A 13,199-nucleotide genomic window follows, 5' to 3' on the forward strand; every position below is an offset into this window, starting at 1 on the left:
TCTGGTTTGTTTAACTTAGCGTGACAATACAATGTGGTCCCTTACCATTCCAGCTGAGGACCTGTTGTTTGCATTTTTGTCATTTGTAGCATTATTCATAGACGTATCCGTTCCAGCTGAATTCAAGGGTCATGGCTAATGTGCATAATAACCTGTTTTTCTTTATGCTTTGCCTTTGCTCAGACACATAAAATGTAAAGAAAGTGCAAACTTGAAGCTGAATGACATGCCAACACCTTGCAAATGTAAACTAATGAAATCAAGTCAGTGCATGCATACATACTGTAGAATAATAACAAAGAGGTTTACAGAGAGAGAAAGTACAGTACAAACGTGAAAATCCCTTTAGATTAACATGCATAGACCTCTGTGGCGGATGCTCAACATTTACCCCCCCCTGTCTCCCCCTGTATCGTCTCTCATTCCTCTGCAGCAAGACCTCCAAATAGACGATGAGCAAGAATTTAGGAAGGAGTACAAGAGGCTGCATCAAGCTATGGAAATGGTCGGCTTCCTGAGCTCCACCAAGAAACAGTACGTACAAACAACACGACTGAAATGCTGCAGGCAACTGGAGCAGTGTGTGTATATAGTTTTGAAGAATGGTCAACAAAAGAGTTATTGCACCCTTTTAGGAGGTGCTTGTATAACCACAAATGTCACTTGGAAATGTCCAGAATAAAAACAAAGTGTTTCCAGAAAATAATTACCTCATCAAGGGGCAGAGCTGCACATGCCAGAGGGTTAAGAGCAAATATTACTGCAATACTTCTCACTAACTTGCTCCTCTAACTAAAAGGGTGAAGAAAGCTAAGACATTTCATTCTGTTTCACTTGTCCGTCAGACTTGTGTTCAGCGGTTTACATTGACAGTTATGAGCTGGCTGCACCGATCTATCTAAAAGTCGCTGGAGTGCACTGTTACTGAACAATGTCTAAAAAGTTTCTTGCTGTCAGTAACAGGTCAGAGCTTGTCAAGGCAAGCAGGAGAAAAATGCACCAAGCATGTCGGCAAGTGCCTGACAGCCTGGGGACACGGCGTACACGTAACAGCGCTCGCAGCATGATTTGTAACCTGTTCAGCTTGGTGCCTCGATCTGCTGCTGAATCACCACTCTGAGGCCGTAGCTGTTCATGTCAGGATGAACTAACGAACTGAACTACTTGTTCCCCAAAGGAGCTGATGATGAGATAAATCATTGAAGAAAAGTAGAGACAGTAAAACGTTGATGTCATCAATTATTCACTACTCATCGCTTCTATCTGCACCTCTAGAGGAACTTGCTCACTGTCAGAACTGATGTTTGTATCAACAGAGAAAAGTCTGGTGGAGCAGACGCTGTTGTTATTTTGGCTATAAATGCACGAGTTTCACAACAGCTCAGAGTTATTTCCAGCCGACTGATACTCATACTCATACTGAACTCACAGCAAGGTAAACAACAGAAAAAGAGATAGAAACAAGATTATAAAAGACACAATAGTCTGTAAAAAAGTAGATATGAGAATGTAAGGAGAAAAAGTCAGTCATAATAAAGTTACACTGGAGTCTTAACCAGAAATCAAATCTGAAATAAGGTTGAAACTGGATTTTTTAATCTTATCCTTTCAAAAAAAAAACTTCCCTGAGTAATAACTGTGTATTTGAGAAGTTCACTGCGACCCTGTGAAGCTATTTCAGGGAGAAACCTTCAGTTATTTTAACCTTACTTCATTCTAGTAACCAAGAAACAAACACAAAATCAGTCTGACTGACCAGTGATCAAATGTTGAGTCAAAAAATAAACTCTCCACGCTCCATTTGATTCTTGTTGATATCATATCATCGCATTCGACTGTCTTCCTCGCCCTCATCGTGCTACGACTGAGAGAGAGAGAGCCTCCAGCCACTTAAGCCATGTGTTTGTGTGTGTCTTTGTACCATGCAGCATATTTTCCATCCTCTCTGCCATCCTCCACCTTGGAAATGTGACGTTCACCGCAGCCGAGGACACTCAGGACCTGGAGGTCGGACCTGCTGAAGTCTTGACGACGCTATCTGATCTGCTCAAGGTTTGTTCCTGCAGCCGGAGTTAACTATCGACACTTCACTTCCAAGTGTTGTGTTTTTACGTGTTATGTCAACAAAACTCAATGCACAGTCACTTATTTAAAACTTATATAAAATATTCTCAGTGAGCAGTGAGCAGAGCCACTTCCCTTAAAGCGATAGTTCACCCAAAATTCAAATTTCACTCATTATCTACTCACCCTCATGTCGACTAAGGGCTGGGAGAAGTTTCCTCCGTGGCTTCTCTGAGTTACAGCGGGGCTCGGCGCAGCACTGCATGTCCATATGACGGTTGCGAACAGAGCTCACTTTTCTTCGTCTAAAAAGACACACCAAAAAACATCCAAATACCTCCATAGTCCTCGTCTGTAATGTCCCTCTTGTATTGAAGCCCCGACATGAGAAATTGTTCCGAAAAAAATTAAATAAATCTATGTTTTAAGCTTGTTTGTAGCGGAAGCTCCCAGCACTGCTCTTCTTGGTCCGTCCAAATCTTGCGCGATTTGCACTGATGCCGGTGCAAATCGCGCCATTACAGGGACATTACAGACGAGCACTATGGAGGTATTTGGATGTTTTTTGGTGTGTCTTTTTGGACGAAGAAAATCGAGCCCCGTTCGCGACTGTCATATGGACATGCAGTGCTGCACGGAGCCCCACTGTAACTCAAAGAAGCCACGGAGGACTCTGAAACTTCTCCCAGCCCTTAGTCGACATGAGGGTGAGTAGATAATGAGTGAAATTTGAATTTTGGGTGAACTATCCCTTTAAAGAAGAGCAGTTTTATCAACACACCTAAAATAACTTTCTCTGTTGTTTAAAAACAGGTGTCACTCTGCAGATTAATAATGTATTATTTTCCACATTAATAATGCATTATTGTATTTTTGAATCCTCTCCCTCAACAGTTTTGTTTCTGCTCTTGTTCATCACCAGGTGAAGAAGGAGCTGCTGGTGAAGGCTTTGACCACGAGGAGAGTAGTGACCGCCAAGGCCTCTGCTGTTGCACAGTACACACTACAAGAGGTATACAGTTTAAATTCTCCACTATTTAATAATTAAATATAATGATATACTCAAATCATCAGATCTCAAGCAGCAAATTTGTTTTATTAAACTTTTTTTAATTTCAGTTGAGAAAATTGTGTTTTGTATTTTGATCTCATTGTGTTTTTAATATGAAACTGAGTCGATTTTAATTTGCTCTGTTGGATGTTTTTGCGTATTCAGGCCTTTAAAGCGCGAGACTCCATGGCCAAGTCTTTATACAGCGCTCTGTTCGACTGGATCATCCTTCACATCAACCATGCCATGTTCAACAGACGAGACATGGAGGAGTCGGTCTCTGTAAGTCGCTGATTAGCACTGATGAAATTCATTATCACATTGCCAGGAGAAGACTGTCTCTTTTCTTGTTGTGCTGGTTATGAATTTTCCTTTTCCTGTCATTTTTCAACTTTTTTTTAGTGTTTGTCCCTCGGCGTGTTGGATATGTTTGGATTCGAGAACCTCCAGACAAACAGCTTCGAGCAGCTGTGCATCAACTACACCAACGAGAAACTGAAGTATTACATCAACCACAACATCTTCAAGCTTGAGCAAGTGGGTAGAGATATTTTCAGCTTTTCTGTTTTTCTGTTTTGACTTGCATTACATTTGCATGGACTTACCAGAACTGAAACTTTTTATCCACTCGTCAGTGCCTGAAAATACTTTAAATATCCAACAATATCTTAGATTATACTGTATATTAATAAATTTGACTTACATCGCCTTAGAGACAGACATAATATACTGCTCCACCATTTTAGTTGTATTTCCTTTTCTTAGATCCAGTTGGCAATATGGAGTCTTAAAACCTGTGGGAAATATCATACTGTGTTAACTCTGCTCTCTATGTTTCTCTGTGTTTCTATTCCAGTACGGGCCGATTGGCTTTCGCTACTGCTATATTATGCTTTATCAGATGCCACAGACTAAAATTAATTAATATAAACTTCACCTGATGATAAGACTGTCTTTAACAATTCTTCTTTCAGGAGGATTACGTGTCCGAGGGCATCACTTGGCAAAACGTCGACTGCACCGACAACAGCGGCTGCATTCAGCTGATCAGCATGAAAACAACCGGACTCTTTGACCTGCTGGATGAGGAGAGCAGGTATGTGAACACAAACATTTAATATGGTGAAGTGACCGATAAACATTTAAGGCGAGACACCCCAGGCAAAAACACTGTTTTTTCATGCACTGATCAATTTTGAGATTTTTGGCTATTTTTTTTCCTTAACATGTATTCTTTCATAAAAGTCAAACAAAATGGTAGAAAATCCACATTAAGGTGGTTATTTTACATCATTTTGTCTCTTTTGTTGGTAGATTTCTCCTAAATTCGCCAAAAGTTAACATGCTACTGTGACATACTGTGCTGTGCTTGTTGTCTGACCCATGTCATGTCAGGTATCACTGTAAAGCTCTTTCTCTCCTGAACAATGATGTAGGCTTCAAAAATTGTCATCTCCTCCATATCCGCAACCAATCGTAAAAGTACAATTTACATTAACAACCTATGGAATTTTACAGTACAAGTCTTTAAAGGCTGTTTTCTCAAAATGAGTTTTTCCTCAGACTCTGAACCCGAAATCTCAACTTCAGCAGCACTTACAGACACCAAACCTTCCAGTTTTATTCCTGTCTATATTCTGAAGGTTTTTACAGAGGGGATTGTTGATATATCATTCAGAGCCTGATTTATACAACATTTTATTCCTAAAAACATGGCGAAATTGGATTTTTTAGGGCTGGTGACAGTATTTTCTCATTTACACTACATTTATGAGCCTCCGCGCACCGTGAAATTCTTCGACCGGCGCAAGACAGACTCGTGTTTTCATTCCTCAAGAATTAAAGTCAGAGGTTCGAAGACGATCAGATACCGTCATAGTTCCGACCATAAACAGCGATTCGGCGGCGTTATTCTCATGACTCGCCACGAAACCGAAAGTAAAGAAAGCTGGTCGGCTCGCCCAGCATTTCCGCCACCACTAATAATAACAAAATAACGATAGAGACAAAACAATATATTTATCTAAAATGGGCCCATTAACAAGTGTGGGTAGCGTAGATTCATCCACATTAACGTGAGACTTTTTTATAACCAAATAGAAACTCCTCGTTGTCCCTTTAAACAGATGGAAGAATCATGGATATTGTATTGTTTACACTACCTGTCAAAAAAAAAAAAGTCACCGCTTGGATTTAACTAAATAGGTCAAAGCCTCCCATTGGATAATTACTGCATGGATGATTATGTTTCAGCTGGCAACAACTTATTTTAACCCTGACTGATGCAGTCTCATTTCTTAAACAACCATGTCAGAAGACACATCCTGTGGTCGTGGAAAATACAGTATGTTAATCTGTTTCAGAAGGGTCAAATTATTGGCATCAAGCAAATAAAACATCTAAGGAGATTGATGAGACTAAAATTGGGTTACGCAAGGATAGTATAGAACCATCATCTTCAAGGAAGTAATGTGGTCCAATGTGACCACAGAGTCCAGACCTGAACCCTGTTGGGAATCTTTGAAAAATTAATACAACTCTGGATGGAAATAAATGTTGTGACATTGCAGAAGCTTATCGAAATGATGCCACAGCGAATGCGTGCCGTCAAATTTAAAGGCGGTCTAACGAAATATTAGAGTGTGTGACTTTTTTTTGGACGGGCAGTGTATTATTACAGCAGTGTTTGACATTATTGTCTCAGGCTCTTTTGTGAAAGAGTCACAGTTATTATATTGTTATGTAACATATGCTGTCAAATAATATTATTTATTACATCCAATCACTAATATTTATTATATTACCGTATCTTCAAATTAATAACTTCAAATTTCATCATCAGTTTAGTTGTCAGAAGCTCATAACCCAGTCAGTCTGTTCAGTTGAACTTCTGTTGCTGTTCACATGCTCTGTTTTTCTTTTCTCTTTCTTTTTTCTTTCCCCAGATATCAAATGTTGAAATCAATATTTAGTTCTTCTCTCTCTCTCTCTGTGTGTCCTCAGCCTCCCTCAGGGCACAGATGAAACCCTGCTGGACAAGCTGAAGCAGCAGCATCAGGACAACCCACTCTTTGTAACCTCTCCTAATACAACGCTGACTTTTTCCATCCAACACTTTGCTGGGAGCGTTGAATATCACATCAAGGTGGAGTTATTTGCCCCACACTGGAAACATTGCATACATATACACACAATATTCTTCAGTGTAAATCACAATTTCCCCGGCTACATTTAAATTCAGTAAACATACGTTCGATCATTCCTCTGTATCAGAGTGTTGGTCTGCGGCGGCCTTGATAGATAAACCAGTGTGGGAAAACCCTGAAGAATCTGTGTGAACCAAGTGAATGATTAACGCTGCTCCCTCCTCTGCAGAGACTGTGGATTTATTGTGAAGTTTCTAACGCTGAATGATGAACGTGGAAGCGCCGTGGATTCGCAAGCAACAGTAAAAACTATTGCATTGCATATTGATGATGATGATTGTTGTCGTTTTGCAGGACTTCAAGGAGAAAAACACGGAGCACATGCGTCCTGAAGTCGTCTCTCTGCTACGGAGCAGCGAGCGAGCCGTCCTGCATCACCTGGTCGCATCGAGCCCGGACGCTCTGTTCAGATGGGGCGTCCTCCGAGCCACCATCCGCATCCTCACCGTATTCAAATACCTGGGACGCCAGCGGGCAGAACAATGTAGGTTACCTTTTTTTTAATTTATTTTTTTAACCTTTATTTAACCAGGAATAATCCCATTGAGATTCAGAATCTCCTTTGCAAGGGGGTCCTGGCCAAGAAAGCAGCACAGTACATCCACATCAAGTACACATTTGGACAACATCAACAAAACAAACATAAAAACAGCTAAAACAGTAACAGCAAATCACATCAATACATTATAATCACCAGCTGCGTTCGGTGAGAGAACATGTGCATTCAGTAGTCAAATGATCCTAGCTTTAAAATCTTCCATACTTGGGAGATAATCCAATTTAAGATGACTCTGTAATTTATACCAGGACGAGGGTGCGAATGCTTTGAAGGCACTTTCCCCAAAGACAGTCCGTGTACGAGGAATAGTTATTAGTTATTAACTGATTCTCATTTACAAAATGACTTGGGTTTTTTTGTCAGTGTAACAAATTACAACTCGACTGTGGATATGTAAAGCTGATTACAGCTAGCTTATCAGGAGTGACATGTTTGTTTAGCTTGACCTTTTCTGAATGACTCAACTCTACACCATCAACTTTATTTTTTCTTATTTATTCTTTTGAGTAATTGATTATGTACAATGGACTTGTTGTATTGTCACAAACAGTAGCTGCCAGACGAAGCTCCCGCAAAACCCTCAGAGAGTTGAAACAGCGCAACAGTACTATGGACCGACTGTCCAGGTAAAAACTACAATACTGTCACCTTCTTTTTGTTTTCATTCTTCTCCAACCAAATGTGTTCTCGGGTTTCCCAGGTTTAATTATAAAAATGCACAAATACAAATACAAATCTCATCAGAAATAGAGATAGGTGAGTCTTTCTTCAAGCTGTATGGTAGTTCATCCCAGCAGTCTGGTGTGAGCACTGGAAACCAGTCTGAGTTGGACATTAGCCAATCTTTTCCCCGATGGGGCGACTCTGTTATCAACTCACCTAAGGAGGTTAAACATCTCAGGAGCTTTGACATCATGACCTTGTAGATGAAGACACAAGTATGCTGATAGTGTGTCATTGAAATGTTTGTTTACGTTTTTCAGAGAGAAAACGATGAACCAGAGTAAAAAATGTTGTAACTTACCATTTCTTACCCTTTGCTATCAAAGTTAAAATACTTCTCTTTACATTTACAGCACCAGTCTGACTCTAGATTTCTCCTTTGATCACGCTGACGAACATCCCCTTGAAGTGTTCGAAGACCTCTTTGCCAATTTTGAAAAGAGAAAGTAAGTGGGCCAAATGCGTTTAATTTAAGCACATTGATTTTGACCTGTCATGCTGCTTTAAACTTTTTTCCCTCATTATATTTCCAGAACCATTTGGTTTTCACAGAAACTCATTTTGTCTGTATTTTCTGCAGGAAGAGCAGAGGTGGTCGACAGAAGCAGGTCATCCCAAAGGTAAAGCGTTAACGGTGCAGCGTCAGTGAAGCTCAGTGCTTTAAAAAAATCATCTCAGAAGTAGAACTGGCTCTCAGATGTATCTCATTTCTGTTTCTGTTTTTGTTTTATCAAACAGAACCTCATGGATGTGCGTTCGCTGCAACATGTTGTTGGTCTCACTGCACATGACCGAACCAGCAAATCCATCTTCCACCCTCACCAGAGAAAAAACCTGCCCACAGTTGGCGCTCAGTTTCAGGTTTGTCACTTTTGCTGATTATTATCAATCTGAAAGGAAAGAAAAGTGTCCTGATATTCATTTTCATTCATAAAAGTAAAGGTCTACCTATATATAAAATACATCGCCCTCAAAAAAGTCCCAACTATGCATTTATGGTTGAACAAAATTGAGCTTTTAGGTGCTAATTATTATTACCATTATTCTCATGTATCCCACAGGCCTCGGTCAGAAAGCTGATGGAGACGATTGAAAAAGCCGAGCCTTTCTTCATTTTCTGTATTCGCTCCAATGCCGAAATGGTAATGTCATGTATGAATCTGTCCTGGTAAACTTTAAGTCCCTCATCCTGGACAGGTAAACATGTTTGATCCCTGTGGAAATGTTGTGTTTACAGAAGGAGCTGCACTTTGATGATGAGCTTGTGCTGCAGCAAATCAGGTACACGGGCATGCTGCAGATGGTTCACATCCAGAAGTCTGGCTACAGCGCCAAATACACGTTCACGGTGAGATGAACATAAATATCCAGATATGTTAGATATTTAAAGGAATTTGATATTAAAGCAGATATCAGTGGAATGTTTTTGTTAATATAAGTCCTAAATAGTCCTATTTTCCGTCAGCAATCACTTACATGAAGTATTTCAGCCTAAACACGAGTCTCTCCGTCACTCTGCTCTGCTGTAACCCGAGGAGAAAATTTTCCTTGTGGGATACAAGTGTTATCCAATGAGGGGAGAGAACGGCATGAAGGGCTGTGTGTGCAGCCAAGGGATGCGCGTGAATGTGGTGACGTAGCACGAGGACCAATTGATGCCTGACAAGGGCGGGGGCTGCTAACTCATGGTGCGTTCAAGGAAACTCGTACTTTGTGTTTTTCCTTCCTGTGAAGTCATACCAGTTCGATCTGGTACGAGTTCACGGGTCGGAAGTTACGAGTGGCCGTTATAGGGAACTTTCACAGACAACAGGACGGTAAAAACACGAGCTACGGGTTACCTGGAACGCTACCAAGTCGTAGTTGTGACTTGAAGCTGTAACTTACGGTTTCAAAAGCCTGCCTTGAACACAGCATTAGCCGAAACGGCCGTGCCGCTGTTATCTGCTTTAAATGAACAAGTAAGACTTTATGTCTGTCATGTCAGTTATTTGCATTCCTGATGCTGTTTTTCTCTTGATAACAGGAGTTTGTCGACAAGTTCAGGGTGCTGCTGCCAAAAGGAGCGACTGCAACTCCCGAGGACATAACTCAACTGTTTGAGAGGATGAAACTGGATAAGTCGGCCTACCAAATAGGAAAAACCAAGGTTAATCATGTCGCTGTCTGTGATTTATGATTATCATTATAACATGGCGCTGTGAGGATAAAAGTGGTGTTGATGAACAGGACACGTGGGTCATTTATCCGTGTCTCTGTAATGGTGTTTGGATTTGAAAATGTTAAAATGACATGCGGTTCTTTTGTGAACATTAAAACGTCTCTTAAGCTAAACTGCTTTACTCTCACATAGCCATGAATCAGAGAGCGCTGTCGGCTACTAAAAACAGCCTGGTAGATTTCATGCTTTAGTCATAAAAACACAGTCACATCAGTGATGTACATAATAAAATATTACACCGACTCGACGGGACAGCCGGGCCTCGTGCTTTGATCTCGCCTCACGCCTCGTGTGCCTCCCTTTCATCTACTCAGGTGTTCCTCAAGCAGAAGGAGAAGCAGCTGCTCCAAGAAACTCATAACAAAGAAGTGATGCGTCGAATCATCACACTGCAACGCTGGTTCCGTACCTGTCTGATACGAGTGCACTTTCTGCAAAAGAGAGACGCCACAGTCCTCATACAGGTACGTTTTATATAAGAACAACAGCACATTTAAAAAGGTACTGTAGGAATCTCTTCAGGGAAACCAATTTCACCCACACATGCATGAAAGTTCATTAAATAAATGAGAGCAACAAAACCACACAGTCCTCATCTTCAGAGTGAATAAAGTGGATAAAGTAAAACAAAAAACAAATAAAGACTTTGACACTAGGATTTCTGTTGCTTCAGAGGTGCTGGCGTCAGTTTTATGAAGATCAAAACCGAGCTGCCACGGTGATCCAGACGGCCTGGAGGACTTCCCTGAAGAGGCCAAACGACCAGCATGAGGAGGGGGGAGACGAGAAAACATCGAGCACCCGGTCTGGACGGGACAGGTATAGTACACACACGCCACAGGACTGTAGGAGGACCAGCTGCTGCTGCTGCTGCTGCACACGAGATTAATACACAGATTTAAAGTCACTCTGTTAATTGATTTTCCACCAACACTCCTGCATTTGATGTTTAATGTGTAGCAGGATATTATTCTGAGAAAATATCGCATATCACTATTTTTTTAACATGTTTTACACAGACAAGTGTTTAATCCAGTACTTTTATGAGATTATTCTTTAATCTAGATGGATGGATGGATGGATGGATGGATGGATGGATGGATGGATGGATGGATGGATGGATGGATGGATAGATAGATACTACTAGATAGATAGATACTACTAGATAGATAGATAGATAGATAGATAGATAGACTTTATTGATCCCAAGCTGGGAAATTACGTAAGTGCATTTCAGTAACCATATAACAGATTTTTTTTTTTACCATTTACATTATGGATGCAGTTTCTGTGATCTCAGTCTAATGTAATAGTTCTTTCATTACAGCTTGACAAAAAAAGAGTTAAGGCGGCAGCACAACTTGGACCCCAGCCCCAGCAGGACGCAGCAGGTCGACCCAGTCAATGGCCAGACGGCGCAGAGGGACCAGAGCAGGGAGAGACGAGGATCCCCTCCGCCTCTCAACAGACCCCTCTCTCTCCCTTCGGACACGAAAGTTAGCGGCGGCGATCGGTCCCCCAGCCCTAAGAGCAGCTCGCTCCAGCGTTACAAAGACATGGGGGGCATCAAGGAGAAGGCCGTGAGGTGGAGGGAGCGACAGAGCGAGGGCGAACCGACAGACGAGTCCAGCCCAGAAATCAACCGGCGAGGAAACAAGAAAGATGAGTTTCAGTAAGTTTCCATTGTGTTTCATTAATCTTAAAGGGATAGTTCAACATTTTGGCAAATTCACCTATTGCCATAATCCCTACAGTCATAGCAGTAGGTTCATGACCTTTAATTATCGGTGCATGTTGTTGTGAGATCAGCGGGGCAGAGACGCGAGCTGCTCAGCAACAATGGAGGTGAACAGTACAGGTCCCCTGTCCCTCATCAAACTCATCAAATACACAATCCAACAGCTCCAGAACACTCTGGTGGACAAGTTGTGACCTGCACATTCACCACACTATGAGATAATCATGTAACATTATATAACATTACGACACATGAAGCAAATATTCTACTTATGCTTTTGAAATCACTCCGCCGAGCAGCCGTGTCTGGGAATGTAGTTTCGGCCGCATTTGCCTCGAAAACAACTCTGTCTCGTAATGTTACATTATTATTTCATAGTGGATTGTGTATTTGATGAGTTTTGAGGGACAGGGGACCTGTACCGTTCACCTCCATTGTGTTCACTGAGCAGCTCACGTCTCTGCCCCGCGGATCTCAAAACAACATGTGTAACGGAGGTCCGCAGGTGTGCCACAGTCACGAGGTACCAGTAAGGAGAAGTGACAGGTTGTACTGGAAGTAAACTCACTCACCCATAAAAGACGTGCTAACCAATTTGCCAAGCGGTTGTCAACCTCTTGGCGAAACGGTTAGCATCGTCGCCTGTGGTGCGGGAGGCTGCGGGTTCGATCCTCGCTCAGGGCAGGTCGCAGAGTACACACACACACACACCGGTTACACATGCACCGATAATTAAAGGTAATGAACCTACTAATATGACTATAGGGAAATGGCAATAGGTGAATTTGCCAAAATGTTTAACTATCCCTTTAACACGTGTTTCTATGTTTCTGTGTAGAGTCTTATCTTAGTCCGGCAGTAATCCACAGCTCTGCTCTTGTTTCCATCTGAAAACAGACTCAAAGGGAAGTCCATGTCGGTAGATGAACTGTCCAAGATCAGCTCATCAGGCTCCGACAGTTCACCTTCTGCCAATGAGGTAACCTTTGTCCAAGTGTTAGGACACAACCCACGGCTGTGTGACTGCATATTTAACTTCAACATTCAATCCTTTTTCTTGTTCCTTTGCTACGAAGTTGTTGGTTTCCTTTACAAGAACAAATGTGGGATTTGGCTTCTCAAAGTGCTGTAGTTGTTTGTACTTGTTGGTCTATGTGAAGCAGACAAACCCACGACAGAAGGTCTGCACACATGAATCTAGAAAAAAGGCCTCCCAGTCTGTGCCTCATCACCTCTCCTGGCCCAATTAGGTCAGAGTGCGCCTCCGCAAGCAGCCCAAACGCAAGCGGCGCTTAGCCTACGCCCGCAGCGGTTTGGTGATTAACTTTGGGGGCTCCAAGGAGAAAGAGTACTGGAGCTTTCCGCTGCCTCCGATCAGCCCCAATGTGGTCGGCATGAAGAGCTCGGCCAGTAGCGTGGACGTCCGGGGCCTCCAATCCCAGGTCAAGGTACTGACCAAAGGGACATGTTGACCGACAATGACCCTCCTGTGCATGTGCAAGGCCCTGCATGTGTATGTCCCACATGGTCTCAAGGTTTCATTGTTGCGAAACTTCACGTTTCTCTTCCGCAATGCAGCACGATGAAAAAAAAGAGAGCTTTCAAAAGGAGGGAAATACTGAAGCCGTTTCTAAAGC

General features: G+C 42.0%; 1 protein-coding gene across 1 annotated transcript in view; it reads left to right on the top strand.

Annotated features, from left to right (window-relative positions):
• Nucleotides 1-13,199, top strand: part of myo9b (myosin IXb) — a 35,077-nt gene that overhangs the window by 11,283 nt on the left and 10,595 nt on the right. The window contains exons 6-25 of the mRNA XM_085805915.1: nt 434-534; nt 1,929-2,052; nt 2,987-3,076; nt 3,281-3,397; nt 3,518-3,652; nt 4,090-4,211; nt 6,119-6,260; nt 6,616-6,805; nt 7,431-7,506; nt 7,957-8,049; nt 8,184-8,223; nt 8,342-8,464; nt 8,665-8,745; nt 8,841-8,951; nt 9,630-9,752; nt 10,139-10,288; nt 10,498-10,643; nt 11,152-11,496; nt 12,460-12,541; nt 12,813-13,010. Coding sequence (XP_085662041.1) covers nt 434-534; nt 1,929-2,052; nt 2,987-3,076; nt 3,281-3,397; nt 3,518-3,652; nt 4,090-4,211; nt 6,119-6,260; nt 6,616-6,805; nt 7,431-7,506; nt 7,957-8,049; nt 8,184-8,223; nt 8,342-8,464; nt 8,665-8,745; nt 8,841-8,951; nt 9,630-9,752; nt 10,139-10,288; nt 10,498-10,643; nt 11,152-11,496; nt 12,460-12,541; nt 12,813-13,010 — 2,589 coding nt within the window. The remainder of the gene's footprint in view (nt 1-433; nt 535-1,928; nt 2,053-2,986; nt 3,077-3,280; nt 3,398-3,517; nt 3,653-4,089; nt 4,212-6,118; nt 6,261-6,615; nt 6,806-7,430; nt 7,507-7,956; nt 8,050-8,183; nt 8,224-8,341; nt 8,465-8,664; nt 8,746-8,840; nt 8,952-9,629; nt 9,753-10,138; nt 10,289-10,497; nt 10,644-11,151; nt 11,497-12,459; nt 12,542-12,812; nt 13,011-13,199) is intronic.

The sequence above is a fragment of the Trachurus japonicus genome, chromosome 17 (genome assembly GCF_045865225.1).
Source record: "Trachurus japonicus isolate A0001 chromosome 17, Traja_1.0".
Taxonomy (NCBI): domain Eukaryota; kingdom Metazoa; phylum Chordata; class Actinopteri; order Carangiformes; family Carangidae; genus Trachurus; species Trachurus japonicus.